We start from the raw sequence: 21,465 nt of genomic DNA on the forward strand, positions 1-21,465 counted from the left end.
CATGTCCTTATAAAAGGTCTTTGTCCGAGGTCACCGAGTCCGATCGGTGCAGCCGTGCAGCGATCGGTGCAGCCGTTTGTGCGGCACCCGGGAAAATAACGTTATGCGGGAGTCCAAACCTGAAAATGCTGGAGGCCAAAGCTGAAATTGGAAAAACAATATACCCTATTTTACTCCAGGAGATGCCAGGATTACCCACCCAAAATATCGTTGCGATCGGTTCAGCCGTTTTTGCGGTACCTTCAAATGGACGGACGGGCAGACAGACGGACGGACATTTGGTGAATTATAGTAAGATAGGTGGGTTCATTTTGTCGATCCTTCTAAAGTGATCGGGTGAGACTGAGATTTTCCATGATTGAAGGACATGTTCCATGTATCACACCAGCATCTAATCATTTCCAGATCAGCACAGAGAGAGAGACACACAGCTGTTGTCTGCCGAGGAGGGTGAAGGGTACTACAACACAACAACAGGTATTTTAGGGGCATTTTCCCTGCTAGAGCGGGGGTTAGCCAGAGGGAAGGGTACTATACAACACAATGTGGAATCTTCTGCAAAATGAAGAAAGGGTTTTCCAGAGCATCGGAGAGGTTATTAATATAGATGAGGAACAAGACTAGGCCCAACATACTGCCTTGGCGAACTGCAGCCTCTACTGTGAGAGGGGAGGAGAGAGTTCCATTGATGGAAACACGTTAATGCATGACTTGGAGGTAGTCAGAAATGCAGGAATGACACCAGCCTTCTGTGCTACAAATCAACAAAGATGACCATTATTACTCCCGGTTGATTTGAACGAGTGAAAACACAATCTTTAATCGCATCACTTTCCTCAGCGTTATCATCGAGATGGATTGGAGTCATCCATGGTTGACTGCAAACGCTTCAGCAATCGTGCAGATTCACAATGGTGCTCAGCACTTCTCACGGTCTGCAAATACTTTGCAACTACAACCTTTTTAACTGCAACAATATTCGTGTGCACATGTGGTGCTGGTCATACCACGATCGCTGGCATCAGGCCTGCCCACCACATGGCTGCAACCCACCTGTTGGGGGTAAATGTATGTAAGCTCACCTTCCCAGGTTGGGAATGAGATTAACGTATTGTCTCCCCTTCGCCGTGTCGCCAATAAGCCATCCTTGGATGTGGTAGCAGTTTCTCCGGCTGTCTCTCCGGAATAAAGCCAGATTTCCCATATCTGTTAGAGTTGCTGGAGAACCATACCTTGTGGCTTCACTGCTAAATCGGACACTCAACTACAGTACTACAAAGCATTGCGGTCTGCATCTTTACCCAGAGTCAGCTTCAGTCCGTGGGTCCAGCACCCACCATTTGTTTTGCGTACCAATAAATGCACGGCACCAAGCCAACACTCGATCACATTTCTGACATTATTATCCACATTAATCCTCTCAACAAAAACAATCACCTGATCGACAGCCACACCATCTTATGACACCAACCAGTTTGCTACCGCCACCTGTCCTGTATTCAATATTTTGTTGTGAATGCCAAAACTTTACTACAGATCAAACATTTTGGGGACGAGTAAGGACAAATTGCCAAACATTGTCCGCCTAACACAGGTTGCATTGTTCAAAGCAGACAATGTCCATTTTAAACAGACATTTTAATTTTTGGCCGAACACATTTCAGTTCATCGATAAACTAACACGCACACGCACATGCACACACACACACACTTAATTAATTGTACAGTATCGGTTGTTCCTAAACTTAATATAAATAATTTAAAGGATTGTTGTAAATGATGTTAATTTCACAACATCCCATATTCAACTTTATTTAAATTGTAAACCTCAAACATAGTTTCTCCACCTAAAGCAAGAACCTTAACCTGTAAGCAATTGACTCGTTTCCCGACTGCATGGATCATCAGCTGGGCACCGTCCTTCCTCGAGGTTTCGATCCTTTCAGCCCAGGACCTCTCCAAACGGCGGATCCACAACCTCGATCATGGATCCACATCAATAGATGGTACATCAGTAGATCCACAACCTCAGTTGCGTCCAGGCAGTCAGTCAACCCAGGGCAAACATTGCTGGCTTGTAGTAGCCAGCAATTGGCTGTACAATGTGGCTGTACAACGACTGTACAACGACAACTGTGGCTGAAGCAAACACAAACACACACACCAAAAGTCATGAGATAAGCATCTATTTTACAGCATTCTAAGGCTGATAGGAGAGCTAAGAAACTTGTGTCCCATGCAGCAAAAAGGGGAAAAGGACAAAAACACATGTTAATATGATCAGTGCATTTTAGGTGAATTAATAGGGCAGTAGGCAAAGGCCAAAAAAGCATTATGGGTTTTGAACCAGCGTTTTCAACGAGTCAAGACCATTAAAACAGAACAACTGTTAATCTCGAATAATTTATGGATACTTTTAGGTTTGTGAACAGAGTAGTCGGGAAATAAACAATTTGCCTTACCAGCACTACTCTGGGTGCTGCTAACAAATTGCACCCATTGGTCGAAACTTGTTCCACAACTGCCTGCTGTTCCCTGGGACAGCCATGCTCCACTAAGGGCTGCTGCACAGAAAACAAGGTTAGCGGTAGGAGTGGAGGAGTCCTTGCAGCATCTGGTCCCAATGTAAAAAGTGGTTGAGCTTGCGAAGCTAGGCCTGACAAGTTGGTGTCACTTCCAACAACCCGCCTGCCCAGCAATGTTCCGTGTGACTGAGACAGACAGCTGCTCAGGACCTGACATTCTTGTTTTATACCCAAGTACTCTGACTGCAACTGTGGCTGAAGCAAAGACTCCTGCTTTATTGGTTCTTCACTGGCAGATTCAGAGGTTTTATTTAAGATTCCCTGGCTTATAGGTGGCCCTGTGGCATTTGACTGGCAGTTTTTTTCACGTTCAATCTGCATACGAATCTCGTCCATCTGGCGTTGCTCCATTTCAATAAGGCGTGTGAGTTCTTCAATCTTGCGCTGCTTCTCCATAAGCATCTTGTCTTTTTCTCCAACATCTACACATTCCAGTACCGTCACCATGGCTGCAGTCATACTTGTCACTGCCTGTGCTAAGCCATCGTCTCCTCCGGGCTGTCCGACAATAATACCGCTTGAGCCAGATGTGTTCGGTGACATAGGAAAGTCTGAAAAGTGATCTGAAAAGCTCACAAAGTCTGTACTCATTAGAGATTGCTCAGAAGGAGCTGGTGAAGCAGGACAAGAATTCTGATTGTGCGGTACAGCAACTGACACAGTAATGGCTTGTAAACTGGAGCACACACCAGTTGTACTGCTTTCGGTGCTTCCATTCAAAGGTGCGATTGAAGCTGTATCACAAATGCCAGTGGTAGAGCTAGGTGATGTTGGGACAGTAGCGGTGGAAGTGATTGGCACGTAGGTAGGGTCTTGGAAGGGTTTTAGTCGCTCAACAAGGGTCGGCTTTGTGCCAGACACAGGTAATCCTCGAGATTTCAGTTCCTGCTTCAGCTCAGCAACCTGGGAACAAGCAGAGAATATTTCAGTTTACTTTTCTATGCTCGTATGTATGGGTCATTTTCACACAAAAAAATCCGATTGCAGGAAATCATTTTTTATTGCGTCAATACTCCACAATGTGCATGAAACTGACACATTAGAAGCCTGAAGTCATATTTAACACAACATGGTTTGTCACAAAGCTAGACTGCGCCTTATCTTAAGAATACAACAATTTGAGCGTCATCCAGATCTTTCCTGGAAAAACCACATTTCCAAGCTGGCCTCCAAAGCCAGTCGCTGACTGGGCATCCTCCGTCGTGCGAAGTCCTTCCTTGGCACACCTGAGCTCCTCACCACGTACAAGGCTTTCATCTGCAGCTTGATGGAATACTGCTCTCCCCTCTGGGCCGGTGCTCCTGCCTCACACCTAGCTCGGCTTCACGCTGTAGAAACCAAAGCTTTCAGGATCATTGGTATCTCCCGCGATGAAGCTGACTCTGAGGGCTTTTCACTCTCTTACCACAGGCAGGTTGGTGGTCTTGCTGTCTTCTACCAACTCCTCTCCAGCCTGGCTCCCCTAGCTCTGTCTGTCCTGTGTCCCCCAAATATTCCTGCAGGACGCACAAGAACTGCCAGCAACCCTCTTCTTGTGAAACTGCCAAAATCAAGACTCTCTGCTCACCTTCACTCTTTCATTCCTCTTTTTCCCCACCTCTGGAACAAGCTTCCACACTCCCTTCAATCCCACTCCTCCCTCCAGGTCTTTAAAACAGCTGTTCACCAACATCTCGTCTTCCCCCATCCAAACACATTTTTTTGAAATACCGACTTTTCTTTCCTGGAAGTTCAAGCAGTGTCCATGTGTTTTATACCTTTCCCACCCACCTCCCCTCCCCACTCCCCGCCTTCCCATGCCTCCTCCCCCCAAGCCCTCTCCCTCCCACATCTCCCGATGTCCCTGTTCTCTGCTGTTGTACTTGTGTGCTTCCCTCTCTCTCCCCATCTTGTCTCCTGCTCCCTTTATTGTGTTTTGTGTGTCCGTTTTTTTTTTTTTTTGTGATTGATGTTAACTCTTACACAAGCCTCTTGTATCCCAAAAATAATATATATATATATATATATATATACAGTGGAACCTCGACTTACGAGTGCCCCAACTTACGAGTTTTTCGAGATACGAGCCGTCACTCTGGCAGTTTATTGCTTTGAGATGCGAGCCGAGATCCGAGTTACGAGCTTTCGCCACCCGGTCACGTGGTTATCTTGCCGTTCAAGTACAGTATCTCTGTCGTATAGCGCTAATGATATATAACGCCGCCGATAATGATATGATAATTTATGATAATCTATGCAGCACGACGTGGTCCTCACGTCACACAAGGCGCCTTTGCCGGCGCAAAACGGCTCTCTCAGGGTCAAACTCGGTATCGTTTTGGGCGCACGGTTCAGACCTTCAAGAAAAGGTTTATTTTGTAAAAATCGAGCCACGCGTTCAAAAGATATGACCGGTTTTGTTCGCCGGCACGTCGGCGCTCGAATCGAATCGAGTTAAAACGAACACTGCCGTTGTCGGGTCCGTCTGAGACAACCACCGGGCCTAGAACGCTGGGACCGGTCTCGTTGGATAGGCCTGGATCAGATCTCGAAACGCTGGAAGCTGCACCTCTCTGTGATAATCTTGTGGACCATGACAAGAGATCGTGCGACACGTGGTTATCATGCCGTGCAAGTACAGTATCTCTGCCGTCAACTTGTTCAGAGTGCCGGCGATAGCCTCGCCTTCTCTTTGTGGAAAACACGGTGAGATCCTTAACATCCAACAACTAATGGGACGCAAACGGGGCACCCAGTTTAGCGGTACACACATTGATGAATCACCCTGCCTGTGATTCACCCATGACAGGTTATAGCTGGGTCGGGATTCAAACCCAGGCTGGACAGTTTAGACTTTAGAGTCAAGTGTGCGTACCTCCAGTCCAGGCCATCCTGCCAACTTGTATGCTGCATACAGGTGAAATATAAAGCGCGAGATATTTTTATATATACTGTATATTAAAAAAAAAATTGGTGTGGTTTTTGGCGGGCTGGAACGGATTAATAGCATTTCAATGCATTTCAATGGGGAAATTTGATTTGAGATACGAGCAATTTGAGTTACGAGCTCGGTCACGGAACGGATTAAACTCGTAAGTCAAGGTTCCACTGTATATATATATATATATATATATATATATATATATATATATATATATATATATATATATATATATATATATATATATATATATATATATATATATATATATATATATATATATATATATATATATATATATATAAAAAATATATATATATATATATATATATATATATATATATATATATATATATATATATATATATATATATATATATATATATATATATATAGATATATATATATATATATATATATATATATAGATATATAGATATATATATATATATCGGACAAAAATCCCTCATGGCATAAATTTTGATGATTAAAGCATGTTCCTACATCAACCCAATCAAATTGTTAACCGTAACCCATTCATTCATTCATTCATTCATTCATTCATTCACCCATTCATTCATTCTACCTTTGTATGTCATTTATATAAATATATAAATATATTATATGAATATAAATGGCATATGAATATATGCTTGTATGTTTATGTATGTATGTATCCCTATATTTGTATATACACGTGCACCGGAAATGTAACGCAAACCGTAACTGTAAGCTGCGCTTCACTTCCGTTGAACTTGGGGCCGGTGAGTGAACTTTGGCGTGGCTCTCCCTTCTGTATGCAATTTTTTACTCACATCACACATCTCACACACATCACCATACACACTTGACTGATATACATGCCTGCTGTTTTTGTAGACTCAGAAGAAGACCTTTGTTGGTCGAAAGCTTGTCGAATTAAAGATCGAAGCCCTGAAGCTACGTCCGCGTCTTATTCAATCTCCCGATTATTTATTCAATGCAAATGAGACGCCCTGCTCGTACTGTGGAGTTTCTACTATTTCTCACAGTTATATATATATATATATATATATATAGATATATATATATATATATATATATATATATATATATATACAGTGGAACCTTGACTTACGAGTTTAATTCGTTCCGTGACCGAGCTCGTAACTCAAATTGCTCGTATCTCAAATCAAATTTCCCCATTGAAATGCATTGAAATGCTATTAATCCGTTCCAGCCCGCCAAAAACCACACCAATTTTTTTTTTAAATATACAGTATATATAAAAATATCTCGCGCTTTATATTTCACCTGTATGCAGCATACAAGTTGGCAGGATGGCCTGGACTGGAGGTACGCACACTTGACTCTAAAGTCTAAACTGTCCAGCCTGGGTTTGAATCCCGACCCAGCTATAACCTGTCATGGGTGAATCACAGGCAGGGTGATTCATCAATGGGTGTACCGCTAAACTTGGCGCCCCGTTTGCGTCCCATTAGTTGTTGGATGTTAAGGATCTCACCGTGTTTTCCACAAAGAGAAGGCGAGCTATCGCCGGCACTCTGAACAAGTTGTGGCCTGGCATGCTCTTCTCCTCTGCCGTTATATACGTCCTCCTCGGCACCTCGCTCATGTTTTTCGACGATTGTGTGTTTTATATCCAAGCACAAGTTTTATATAAAACACGACGATTGCGTGTTTTATATCCACAAGTTGTGGCCTGGCATGCTCTTCTCCTCTGCCGTTATATACGTCCTCCTCGACACCTCGCTCATGTTTTTCGACGATTGCGTGTTTTATATCCAAGCACATCATCCTCTTCTTCTTCTCAGTACCGTGTTTTCCACAAAGAGAAGGCGAGCTATCGCCGGCATTCTGAACAAGTTGTGGCCTGGCATGCTCTTCTCCTCTGCCGTTATATACGTCCTCCTCGGCACCTCGCTCATGTTTTTCGACGATTGCGTGTTTTATATCCAAGCACAAGTTTTATATAAAACACGACGATTGCGTGTTTTATATCCACAAGTTGTGGCCTGGCATGCTCTTCTCCTCTGCCGTTATATACATCCTCATCGACACCTCGCTCATGTTTTTCGACGATTGCGTGTTTTATATCCAAGCACATCATCCTCTTCTTCTTCTCAGTACCGTGTTTTCCACAAAGAGAAGGCGAGCTATCGCCGGCATCCTGAACAAGTTGTGGCCTGGCATGCTCTTCTCCTCTGCCGTTATATACGTCCTCCTCGGCACCTCGCTCATGTTTTTCGACGATTGCGTGTTTTATATCCAAGCACAAGTTTTATATAAAACACGACGATTGCGTGTTTTATATCCACAAGTTGTGGCCTGGCATGCTCTTCTCCTCTGCCGTTATATACGTCCTCCTCGACACCTCGCTCATGTTTTTCGACGATTGCGTGTTTTATATCCAAGCACATCATTCTCTTCTTCTTCTCAGCACTGCACTTGCCACTCACTTTCTTAGGCCCCATGGTTAAAACTAAGAAATTTTCCGAAATAACCAAAATGCGAAAACAAAAATGCAGCGCTATACGACAGAGATACGTACTGTACTTGCACGGCAAGATAACCACGTGACCAGAACCCACCTGGCGGCGTAAACTCGAAATAACCAAAATGCGAAAACAAAAATGCAGCGCTATACGACAGAGATACGTACTGTACTTGCACGGCAAGATAACCACGTGACCAGAACCCACCTGGCGGCGTAAACTCGAAATAACCAAAATGCGAAAACAAAAATGCAGCGCTATACGACAGAGATACTGTACTTGCACGGCAAGATAACCACGTGACCGGGTGGCGAAAGCTCGTAACTCGGATCTCGGCTCGCATCTCAAAGCAATAAACCGCCCGAGCGACGGCTCGTATCTCGAAAAACTCGTAAGTTGGGGCACTCGTAAGTCAAGGTTCCACTGTATATATATATATATATATATATATATATATATATATATATATATATATATATATATATATATATATATATATATATATATATATATATATATATATATATATATATATATTATTCAAGGTGGTCCAGAACGCATGTTTTTATACTACTAATGTAAATCACACCTTTAAATCCTCCAAATTGAATGGCAAAGGCTTGGGTGGTGGTATTGATTGATGTGTAGGTGTCGAAGCACCAGTTTGTGATGGCTTTGCTGGTGGTGGTGTTGGAGCTAGCGTGCTTGAGCGAATTGATAATGACCCTGCACTGAGGCAGCCATTGACCTGCTGGTCTCCATGTGACCTGTAAAAGGCAAGAGGATGAGGAGTTAATGAAATGCAAATAAGGCTGAAACATTGCTTTGGAATACATGTCCCCTACTAGTCCCAATTAATGTCTCTCTGCTCCCATGCCTCCACCATTTTCCAAAGCAAACTGCTCTCTCTCATGCACAGATTTATCCAATCTCGTCTTCAGTTGTCTTACCCTTCCTCCCATCCATGGTACACTGAGTCTTGTGGTGAGGCAGTTGCCCTGAAACAACTTGCCTTTGCTTCTTGGAAGGCAAATCCAACTGAAGGCAATCTCAGTTCCTTCCACCAAGCTCAGAACAAGTGTGTGTCGACCCTCAGGAGTGCCAGGAAGCACTATCCCTCCACACTCAAGCATGAACTCTCAAACCTGTCTCCTTCCTCCAAATCCTGGTGGCATCTGGTCAAATCCGTTTCTGGTGTTTGTTCCCCCTCCATCCCCTCCCTTACCTCAAATGGCTACACAGTTAACACCGCACGTGACAAAGCCGAATGCCTCAACTCTGTGTTTGCCTCAAAATCTTGTGTCCCAAACCCATCTCTCTCTGTTCCCACCTTACCCAGTCGAACCCAACTGTTCCTGGACTCTGTGTCCTTCTCTCCTGACAAGGTGGAGAAGTTTTTGTCAAACCTCGACTCTGATTCTGCAACTGGACCAGACGGCATCAGCCTACGGGTCTTAAAACCCGGCTCTGCCGCTCTATCTCACCCTCTCTCTGTTGTTTTCACCCTCTCTTTTGCTCAAGGTCATCTGCCAGCATCTTGGAAATCAGCAAACATTACCGCTTTACACAAAAAAGGTGCTAAAACAGATCCTTGCAACTACAGACCAATCAGCCTGCTCCCAATTATCAGCAAAGTCATGGAACCCATCATTGCTTCGGATATCAAATCCTTCCTCTTCTCCATTGGCTTGATCTCTGATCATCAATTTGGATTCAGACCAGGTCATTCTACTCTGGACATGCTGCTTCTGCTGTCTCAACAATGGATGGAGGTCCTCAATGCCAAACAGGAAATCAGAGCCGTCTCCCTTGACATATCACGTGCCTTCGATACAGTCTGGCACCCAGCTCTGCTCACCAAACTCTCCTCCTTTGGTATCCATGGAAATCTCCTCGCATGGCTTGCGGACTTCCTCTCTGGTCGTAGTCAACGTGTGGCCCTGAATGGATTTCTCTCATCTCCACTTCCTGTTCTGGCTGGAGTTCCCCAAGGTAGTGTTCTGGGCCCTGTGCTTTTTCTGGTCTTCATCAATGATCTCTCCGACTCTCTGGAAAATCCTCTCTATCTCTTTGCTGATGACTCCACTCTCTGCCGCTCCATTCCTCATCCCTCAGATCGGCAGTCTGCAGCCTCCTCACTCTCTGCAGACCTGGACAAAATCACAGACTGGTCAAACAAGTGGAACATGTCTTTCAATCCTGACAAATGTCACACTCTTACTATGTCTCTCCAAAAAGACCGACTGGAAAACCCTCCCATCCACTTTTTCAACAATCCTCTCCAAGAAGTTCTGTCGCTCAAGCTTTTGGGTCTCACTATCTGCCATGATCTTTCTTGGGAAAACCACATTTCCAAGCTGGCCTCCAAAGCCAGTCGCCGACTGGGCATCCTCCGTCGTGCGAGGTCCTTCTTTGGCACACCTGAGCTCCTCACCACAAACAAGGCTTTCATCCGCAGCTCAATGGAATGCTGTTGCCCCCTCTGGGCCGGTGCTCCTCCCTCACACCTAGCTCGGCTTCACACTGTTGAAACCAAAGCTTTCAGAATCATTGGAATCTACTGCGATGAAGCTGACTCTGTGGGCCTTTCACTCACTCACCGCAGGCAGGTTGGTGGTCTTTCTGTCTTCTACCGACTCCTGTCCGGCCTTGCTCCCCCAGCTCTCTCTGTGCTCTGTCCCCCAAATATTCCTACAGGTCGCACAAGATCTGCCAGCAACCCTCTTATGGTAAAACTGCCAAAATCTAGGCTCTTTGCTCACCTTCACTCTTTCATTCCCCTTTTCTCCCACCTCTGGAACAAACTCCCCCTCTCCCTTCAATCCCACTCCTCCCTCCAGGTCTTTAAAACAGCTGTTCACCACCATCTCTTATCTTCCCCCATCCAAAACCTTTACCTTTTCTACCCCCGCTAATTTTTACCCCAGATACACTTTTTTGAAATTCCAACTTCTTTCCTGGAAGTCCTTGCAGTGTCCATATGTTTATACCTCTCCCACCTCTCCCTCTCCCTCCCACAGTTCTCTCGATGTCTTTGCTCTCAAATGTTGTGTTTGTGCCCTTCCCCCTCTCTCCCCAACTTGTCTACCACTCCCCTTATTTTGTGTTTTGTGTGTCGGTTTGACTTTTTGTGTGATTATTGTTAGCTCTTTCACGAGCCTCGATCTTGTATACAAAAAAAAAAAAAATGTTCTTGTTCAAAGCACTCAGCAATTGCGAGCCATATACAGAAGGACAAATTGTTTTAGGTGTGCAAAGCTACAGAATAAGTTGCAGTTTCTGTAGCTTATCATAATAAAGCCATACACCAAGTTTCAATTCAATATGCTAAAGGGTAAGGGGAAAAAGTCTGGAAAACTGACCCATGAACAGAGGGCCACAAAGTGTGTCAAAATGCGTAATCGTGTGTACTCTGTTACTTATTTGTTACCTCTGTCACCAAATGTGGATGGAGGTTATGTTTTCACTCCTGTCTGTCTGTCTGTTTGTTTGTTACTTGCCGGAAAAGATTCCGGCAAGTATGTTGCTTGGTTGGTTGTCTGTTTGTCTCTGTCTGTCTGTCTGTGCGCAGTACTACGTCTACACCGTTGCACATAGAATCGCCAAACTTTACACACATATTTGTCTTGCCCTGGAATAGACTGTGCCCAATTTTTAACTCTCTCAGCCCAAGGCCTCCATTATGACATCATAATTCGATAATTCGACGAGTACAAAACTTATCCAATGAAGATGTAATTTCTTGAGCGCCATGTCGGCATAAACTGGTGGAGGAAAAAAAATTAATGATGACGTCATCGGTCACGTGGTTCGGCCGCCATCTTGGAAAAACCGAAGAACTTTGCACCTCTATATCTCCGAAAGTGCTGAATAGAAAAAATTGAGACATGGCTCATTGTAAAGAACTCTTCATGGGGAATAAAATATGTTAAGGATGATGTCATAGGTGCCTCCATTATGACGTCATAATTCGACAAGTACAAAACTTCATCCGATCAAGATGAAATTTCTTGAGCATAATCTAGGAATAAATTAGTTTAGAAAACAAATGATGACGTCATAGGTCACGTGGTTCGGCCGCCATATTTGTCCAAAATGGCCGATAAAAAAGTATATTCCGGCAAGTCCTCGGTCTCTGACCGATTTTTCATTTGATTGTTTGTCCGTTTGAGAACAAAATATCTCAAAAAGTTGTGGACAGATTCGGACGAAATTTGGCAGAGATGTATTGTATGTGACAAGGACGAAATGCTTAGATTTCGGTGAAGATCCGGATTCGGCTACTAGAATTTTAAAGTGATTCTTCACCATTGGGAGATAGGGCCATAAAACGATACATATCAGGATATCTCAAAACGTTGTGGGCGGATTTGGACGAAATTTGGTGGACCGGTTGGTTGTCTGACAAGGACGATTCGATTTTGGTGAAGATCTGAATATGGATTCGGATATGAGAATTATTTAATTTTTCAAGTTATTCTTCATCATTGGGAGATGGGGCCAAAAACCATACATAGCAGGATATCTCAAAAAGTTATGGACGGATTTGGACGAAACTTGTTGGACAGGTTGTGTGTGTGACAAGGAAGAATCGATTCAATTTTGGTGAAAATCCGGATCCAGCTCATATAATTTTAAAGTGATTCTTCACCATTGAGTGAAATGGCCAACCAGGCGGAGGTATGCTCTCTACAGAGTGCAGTTCTAGTGTTATTTGTTTTCCAGGTACGGCTTCAGTATGACGGATACCAGTGAGTACACGATAGAAGAGGGACTGATTACTTGTGTTTGGGTTCACGACCACGCGCGAGAAGGAGCAAGTTTTGAAGACATAAGGACAAGATTTTCACAGAGGTTCGATAAGCCAGCTCCTCCACGTGACACAGTATGAGGGCATGGGAGAGGAAGGCTTTTTCAACAGGGAGTGTCCTTGATTTAAAGCGTTCTGGTCGTCCAGCATCACGTCAATGCCATGTGGACATTATTGAAGTGTCCTGCTTGACATCACCACTGATATTATCTTGAAAAAGATCTGAGTTAGGCATTCCACGTTCAACAGTCCAAAAAATAATGAAAAAGGATCTGGGATTGAAGCAATTCAAGCCTGGATGTGTTAATGAGCTTTCTGATCGAGACTTGAAGAAAAATTCAACAAATACAGAAGAACATGAAGAAAAATTCTAATTTGTGCGGAGATGGAGGGGAGCATACAGATAAATTCTAACTTAATTCTAATTGCGTGCATAGGGACTTTGTGGCCACTCTGTATCATATGTGATATTATCTAAGTCCAAAAAGGGCATAACTTTGTGAAAAACTGGTAAAATGCCTCGAAACTCAAACTTGTGCTGTATCTTATCATAATAAAGTCATTTACCACGTTTCAGTTGAATATGTTAAAGGGTATGGGAAACAAAGTCTAACAAAGTCTGGGAAACAAAATCTGAAAAACCACAGGTGGAACAGACAGACAGAGAGCAAATCTATTGTCCCCTCTGGTAAAATTGGCAGGGGACTAATAAAAGGGTAAACATGTTGCAGCAATTTATAATGTATAACATGAGATTTTGTGCTTATGTTATTTCACTCTTCACTTCTATATTCTCTACTTACCGTTATAACCTTGCTCCCACCTCATTCTCTAATGATTCGTGCATAAGAAATATGTTGATGGCCCTTATACGGTATGTGAAAAATAAAGCAAAATCATTGATGCCGTACAAACAAAATAAAGCAAATGACACAGTAACAAAGAACACCAAAATGTGACGGTAAGTAGAAGAGAGAAAACATTGGATGCTTCTGACTCGAGTTATGATCTGCAAAATGATTTGCAAAGGGGAAATGACCTTTGACGTGTTGAACCCAAAATCTAATCAGTTCATACGTGTGCCAGGTTTGGTCAAAATCCCTTCTGTGGTTCACAACCCATTGTGGTAACACCGATTTTCAATTATAGGTCACATGACCATAAAACCTTGATCTTTTGAACCAAAACTCTCAGGCCCCAGTCACACCGGGCCTGCGACCAGGTTACGACCTAGTTGCGACCGAAAAATGTTGGAATCGCGGGCCAATCTTGGAGATCTCGGAGAATTGGAGAATCTTGGAGAATTGGAGATCTCGCGAGATCTTGGAGACGGTGGCAGGGGTTTTCGACGGTCCACACGGTCTCCACGTTTTTCAAAGTTAAGTCTGTTCACAATTGTATTTTGTCGAAACTGTATTTATCGTTCGGTGTGTGAACTTATAGTGTCCCCCTTGGAAGTTTCTCGGTGTTTATCTTTCATAAATTAATCGTTTGTTTGCCACGTCGCGAGCAAGGCCTTGCAGCCTCAGGCTTCCCCCATCGAAGGTTGTCCCTTCCTTCGCTGTTTTGCTAGCTTTTTTGATTTCCCCTTCTCCACCAAGCTTCACCAAACATCTACTATTTGTCTAACGTTGTAACCCCCACACCCCACCCCCCCAAAAAACAAACAAAAAAACAAACAAATAAAACTTTTATTTCCCTTTCTCCTCGTGTGCTTTTGCCTCTGCCCACGTGCGCTGTCTCGCCCCGCCCCCATTTTCCCCTTGCCTTCCACCTTTTGCCCTGTTCAAGTGACTCGTGGTCGTCGCTCTAGGCTTCCTCTCCCCATTGGTATTTTTGTGAATACAAGATTGTTCTTCACAGTTCTGTTTAAATATGTTTCAACTATCCCCTTCAGTGTTTTATTCAGTGGTTTATTACAACACGCTGTTTTTCTTCTTATTTAAAAGGCTCCTTTCAATTTCCTCTTCAACTAATTCCATTTCAAAAAAAAATTCAATCTCTTATGATTCCAAATCACTCCATGCTCTAAATTCTCATTCATTCCATCCCTCCTCCATCGTTCTTAAACGAATCGCGAACTTGAAAATCACAGAAAAACCCAATTTGTTATATATGTTCATCTTTCATTAATCATCCACTTTCTAAACTCCCCCATTGCCCCTCCCCTTCAAATCTCCCCCCCAACCATCCCTCCCAAATTCTCCCTCCTCCCACCTCCTTCTCAAAGCTGCCTCCTCCCCACTTCCTCTCCCTCCTATGTCATACCTCCACCTCCCCCAACCTTCTACTTTCCTCTGCCCCCCCTCAAACAAACTCTCACTGTGCCTCATCCCATCACCATCAAACCTTTCGTCCTCCTCATCCTTCCCTTTCTTGTAACTCTTCTGTAATCTCTGACACACTATCAACTGCTCTTCCTACATCCCCCTCTCACCCTTCATCTGACCCTACCCCTCCCCTCCCCTGCACCCGATGCTCCCCCTCTCTCCTCACTAACGGTATGGACCTCAAACATCCAGGGCCTTCGCTCAAACCTGATTGATCTCTCCATTCAGATTGCTTCTGAAAATCCAGACTTGATCTGCTTAACAGAAACTTTCCTCCTTCAAGATGTCTCCGATTCCTTAATATCTCTTCCTGGTTACTCCCTCCTCCGGTACGATAGACCTGATTCTCGTCCTGGTGGTGGGGTGGCTATCTTTATCAAAAACTCTCTTCCTCACTCTCCCTGCACTGCCCTCTCTCCACCCCACCCACAGGAGTACCTCTGGCTATGGCTTCCTCTCCGCTCCCACCTTTTGTTCATATGTGTTCTGTACCGTCCTCCAAACAGTGATGACTCCATTTACATTTCTCTGTTGGACAACATGGACCAACTTCTATCAACTCATCCAAACTCTCTCTTCCTCATATGTGGCGACTTCAACTGTCATCATGCCAGCTGGCTGGGTGTGGGTTCATCTCATCACATCTGTTGCGGATATGGGATTTGCATCCATCCATATCCGCTTGTAAATATTCCCCTATTTCCTCAATACTTCCCAACTCTCCCCAATCCCCCATTCGCTAGTCCCATTTTCTGTAAACAACACTCTGTAGACCCGACCTCCCCCTATTTCCCCCATTAAATGTCGCACCCAGGTTCACCGCATCTCATGTAAGACAACTATAGGACATCTTGCTAGTTATTCTTAGTCTATGTCAGTTAAGGATTCGTTTCCATTAATTCTGACCCTTCGTTGCACCAGAATGTGATTGTATGGCACCGTTAGGAAGTTTAGGACCTCCCAATACCTCCCCGCAGCTCTTCCTCACAGTTCAGCAACAACAACAACAACAACAACAACAACGAGCGAAGGGAGTGCGCGTCCTCACTCCGGCTTGGTTGGTAGGGGTGATGGGAGGGAACCAGGCCTTCCCAACGAGCCGCCATCGAACATGTGCTCGACGGGGTTACCAAACAGGGGCTCCCTGTCAGCTCCTCGTCAAGGGCGGAGCCCGGTAACCCCCGCACCCAATGGAAGCGGCGGACCGGCCCCAGTGGGGCGGAACCAACCAGCCGAGGGCGTGTCACTCCCCGCTGAGCATGCGCAGTGAGAGGGAGGTGACGTCAGATACGCGCTGAGCTTGGAGCAAGCAAGACCACCTCCGAGCGCTGTGAGGCCTCCCTGCATCTTTTGGACCATGCTTTATCCTGTCCTCGAGCCAAGGTGCACCTTGTGCTATCAATCCCTGTGTAAGTCTACCTTGTCCGTTTGTCCGTGGTCTGTCTGGGTTAAGATAAGACGGTATTTAAGTGCCCATCTCTTCTGTGTCTTTACCTCACTCTGCCTTGTAATCTACCCCCTTTTCTCCACCACTGTAATTATACCCTCCTCCGGAGGTCTTGAGAACTGTACCCCTTGCGTCGTATCCTCTTTCCCCGTCGTCGTGTCCTTTCCATCATTGATTTAGTATAGCGCGATTTGGCCAACGTCTGGGTGAATCGGGTGAGTGTAAGGGAAGAAAAGGGGAGCAACTGTTCGGCCGCGGTAATACCACCGCTCGGTAAATAACATCCTAATCCGCGGTCCGTAACAACTAGTGTTGCGGATATGGGATTTGCATCCATCCATATCCGCTTGTAAATATTCCCCTATTTCCTCAATACTTCCCAACTCTCCCCAATCCCCCATTCCCTAGTCCCATTTTCTGTAAACAACACTCTGTAGACCCGACCTCCCCCTATTTCCCCCATTAAATGTCGCACCCAGGTTCACCGCATCTCATGTAAGACAACTATAGGACATCTTGCTAGTTATTCTTAGTCTATGTCAGTTAAGGATTCGTTTCCATTAATTCTGACCCTTCGTTGCACCAGAATGTGATTGTATGGCACGTTAGGAAGTTTAGGACCTCCCAATACCTCCCCGCAGCTCTTCCTCACAGTTCAGCAACAACAACAACAACAACAACAACAACAACAACGAGCGAAGGGAGTGCGCGTCCTCACTCCGGCTTGGTTGGTAGGGGCGATGGGAGGGCACCAGGCCTTCCCAACGAGCCACCATGGAACATGTGCTCGACGGGGTTACCAAACAGGGGCTCCCTGTCAGCTCCTCGTCAAGGGCGGAGCCCGGTAACCCCCGCACCCAATGGAAGCGGCGGACCGGCCCCAGTGGGGCGGAACCAACCAGCCGAGGGCGTGTCACTCCCCGCTGAGCATGCGCAGTGAGAGGGAGGTGACGCCAGATGCGCGCTGAGCTTGGAGCAAGCAAGACGTCCCCTCCGAGCGCTGTGACACCTCCCTGCATCTTTTGGACCGTGCTTTATCCTGTCCCCGAGCCAAGGTGCACCTTGTGCTATCGACCTACCTGTCCCTTCCTGCCATTAATCCCTGTGTAAGTCTACCTTGTCCGTTTGTCCGTGGTCTGTCTGGGTTAAGATAAGACGGTATTTAAGTGCCCATCTCTTCTGTGTCTTTACCTCACTCTGCCTTGTAATCTACCCCCTTTTCTCCACCACTGTAATTATACCCTCCTCCGGAGGTCTTGAGAACTGTAACCCTTGCGTCGTTTCCTCTTTCCCAGTCGTCGTGCCCTTTCCATCATTGATTTAGCATAGCGCGATTTGGCCAACGTCTGGGTGAATCGGGTGAGTGTAAGGGAAGAAAAGGGGAGCAACTGTTCGGCCGCGGTAATACCACCGCTCGGTAAATAACATCCTAATCCGCGGTCCGTAACAATATGTTCATCTTTCATTAATCATCCACTTTCTAAACTCCCCCATTGCCCCTCCCCTTCAAATCTCCCCCCCAACCATCCCTCCCAAATTCTCCCTCCTCCTACCTCCTTCTCAAAGCTGCCTCCTCCCCACTTCCTCTCCCTCCTATGTCATACCTCCACCTCCCCCAACCTTCTACTTTCCTCTGCCCCCCCTCAAACAAACTCTCACTGTGCCTCATCCCATCACCATCAAACCTTTCGTCCTCCTCATCCTTCCCTTTCTTGTAATTCTTCTGTAATCTCTGACACACTATCAACTGCTCTTCCTACATCCCCCTCTCACCCTTCATCTGACCCTACCCCTCCCCTCCCCTGCACCCGATGCTCCCCCTCTCTCCTCACTAACGGTATGGACCTCAAACATCCGGGGCCTTCGCTCAAACCTGATTGATCTCTCCATTCAGATTGCTTCTGAAAATCCAGACTTGATCTGCTTAACAGAAACTTTCCTCCTTCAAGATGTCTCTGATTCCTTAATATCTCTTCCTGGTTACTCCCTCCTCCGGTACGATAGACCTGATTCTCGTCCTGGTGGTGGGGTGGCTATCTTTATCAAAAACTCTCTTCCTCACTCTCCCTGCACTGCCCTCTCTCCACCCCACCCACAGGAGTACCTCTGGCTACGGCTTCCTCTCCGCTCCCACCTTTTGTTCATATGTGTTCTGTACCGTCCTCCAAACAGTGATGACTCCATTTACATTTCTCTGTCGGACAACATGGACCAACTTCTATCAACTCATCCAAACTCTCTCTTCCTCATATGTGGCGACTTCAACTGTCATCATGCCAGCTGGCTGGGTGTGGGTTCATCTCTCACCAGCCATGGCACCTCAGCAAAGGACTTCTGCGACTCATTGGGACTGACACAATCTGTCAATTTCCCGACCCGGATCTCAGTCAATGGAGTATCTTCTCTTCTGGACTTGGTTATGACTAACTTCCCTGCAAATGTCTGCTGCTCTTCTTCTGCTCCAATCGGTTCTTCTGATCATGTGCTTGTTAAAGTGGACATCTCACTGGCCATTCTCAGAGAGCCTCCTCAGCGCCGACGAGTCTGGCATTTCACTCAGGCCGACTGGCACGGTCTGCAAGCAGCCATCAATCAACTGGACTGGTCTCCCATCTCTAATGCCTCTGACATCAATTCTTCCTGGGAATTCTTCCAAAGCAAACTGCTCTCTCTCATGCACAGATTTATCCCATCTCGTCTTCAGTTGTCTTACCCTTCCTCCCGTCCATGGTACACTGAATCTTGTGGTGAGGCAGTTGCCCTGAAACAACTTGCCTTTGCGTCTTGGAAGGCAAATCCAACTGAAGGCAATCTCAGTTCCTTCCACCAAGCTGGAAACAAGTGTGTTTCTACCCTCAGGAGTGCCAGGAAGCACTATCTCTCCACACTCAAGATTGAACTCTCAAACCTGTCTCCTTCCTCCAAATCCTGGTGGTGTCTGGTCAAATCCGTTTCTGGTGTTTGTTCCCCGTCCATCCCCTCCCTTACCTCAAATGGCTACACAGTTGACACCGCACGTGACAAAGCCAAATGCCTCAACTCTGTGTTTGCCTCAAAATCTTGTGTCCCAAACCCATCTCTCTCTGTTCCCACCTTTCCCAGTCGAACCCAACTGCTCCTGGACTCTGTGTACTTCTCTCCTGACTAGGTGGAGAAGTTTTTATCAAACCTCGACTCTGATTCTGCAACTGGACCAGATGGCATCAGCCCTCGGGTCCTAAAATCCTGCTCTGCCGCTCTATCTCACCCTCTCTCTGTTCTTTTCACCCTCTCTTTTGCTCAAGGTCATCTGCCAGCATCTTGGAAATCAGCAAACATTACCGCTTTACACAAAAAATGTGCAAAAACAGATCCTTGCAACTACAGACCAATCAGCCTGCTCCCAATTATCAGCAAAGTCATGGAATCCATCATTGCTTCAGATATCAAATCCTTCCTCTTCTCCAATGGCTTGATCTCTGATCATCAATTTGGATTCAGACCAGGTCATTCTACTCTGGACATGTTGCTTCTGCTGTCTCAACAATGGATGGAGGTCCTCAATGCCAAACAGGAAATCAGAGCTGTCTCACTTGACATATCACGTGCCTTCGATACGGTCTGGCACCCAGCTCTGCTCACCAAACTCACCTCCTATGGTATTCAGGGAAATCTCCACTCATGGCTTGCGGATTTCCTCTCTGGTCGTAGGCAACGTGTGGCCCTGAATGGATTTCTCTCATCTTCCCTTCCTGTGTTGGCTGGAGTTCCCCAAGGTAGTGTTCTGGGCCCTGTGCTATTTCTGGTCTTCATCAATGACCTCTCCGACTCTCTGGAAAATCCTCTCTATCTCTTTGCTGATGACTCCACTATCTGCCGCTCCATTCCTCATCCCTCAGATCGGCAGTCTGCAGCCTCCTCACTCTCTGCAGACCTGGACAAAATCACAGACTGGTCAAACAAGTGGAACATGTCTTTCAATCCTGACAAATCTCACACTCTTACAATGTCTCTCCGAAAGGACCGACTGGACAACCCTCCCATCTACTTTCTCAACAATCCTCTCCAAGAAGTTCTGTCGCTCAAGCTTTTGGGTCTCACTATCTGCCATGATCTTTCTTGGGAAAACCACATTTCCAAGCTGGCCTCCAAAGCCAGTCGCCGACTGGGCATCCTCCGTCATGCGAAGTCCTTCCTTGGCACACCTGAGCTCCTCACCACATACAAGGCTTTCATCCGCAGCTCAATGGAATACTGTTCCCCCCTCTGGGCTGGTGCTCTTGCCTCACACCTTGCTCGGCTTCACGCTGTTGAGGCCAAAGCTTTCAGAATCATTGGAATCTCCTGCGATGTAGTCAACTCCGAGGGCCTTTCACTCACTCACCGCAGGCAGGTTGGTGGTCTTTCTGTCTTCTACCGACTCCTCTCCGGCCTTGCTCCCCCAGCTCTCTCTGTGCTCTGTCCCCCCAATATTCCTTCAGGTCGCACAAGATCTGCCTGCAACCCTCTTATGGTTAAACTGCCAAAGTCTCGGCTCTCTGCTCACCTTCACTCTTTCATTCCCCTTTTCTCCCACCTCTGGAACAAACTCCCCCACTCCCTTCAATCCCACTCCGCCCTCCAGGTCTTTAAAACAGCTGTTCACCCCCATCTCTTATCTTCCCCCATCGAAAACCTTGATCTTTTCTACCCCCGGTAATTCACCCCAGAGTCCTTGCAGTGTTCATATGTTTTATTCCTCTCCCACCTCCCCCCAAGTCCTCCCGATGTCCCTGCTCTCAAATGTTGTGTTTGTGTCCTTCCCCCTCTCTCCCCATCTTGTCTGCCGCTCCCCTTGTTTTTTGTGTTTTGTGTGTCGGTTTGTCTTTTTGTGTGATTAATGTTAGCTCTTTCACGAGC

The 21,465-nt window shown here is 45.8% G+C and overlaps 1 protein-coding gene and 1 non-coding gene across 6 annotated transcripts in view; both read right to left on the reverse strand.

Annotated features, from left to right (window-relative positions):
• LOC137423459 (myocardin-related transcription factor A) overlaps nt 1–21,465 on the reverse strand; it is a 175,704-nt gene that overhangs the window by 23,690 nt on the left and 130,549 nt on the right. For all 5 annotated transcript variants that reach the window (XM_078774200.1, XM_068110657.2, XM_068110655.2 and 2 more), the window contains 2 exons: nt 8,590–8,767; nt 2,463–3,488 (listed from right to left, as the gene is read on the reverse strand). In XM_078774200.1, coding sequence (XP_078630326.1) covers nt 2,463–3,488; nt 8,590–8,767 — 1,204 coding nt within the window. The remainder of the gene's footprint in view (nt 1–2,462; nt 3,489–8,589; nt 8,768–21,465) is intronic.
• On the reverse strand, nt 843–1,387 carry LOC144891408 (18S ribosomal RNA). The gene has a single exon (XR_013622942.1). It is a non-coding gene; the product is annotated as an 18S ribosomal RNA (ribosomal RNA).

This window comes from Myxine glutinosa, chromosome 3 (genome assembly GCF_964187855.1).
Source record: "Myxine glutinosa chromosome 3, kmMyxGlut1.1, whole genome shotgun sequence".
Taxonomy (NCBI): Eukaryota; Metazoa; Chordata; class Myxini; order Myxiniformes; family Myxinidae; genus Myxine; species Myxine glutinosa.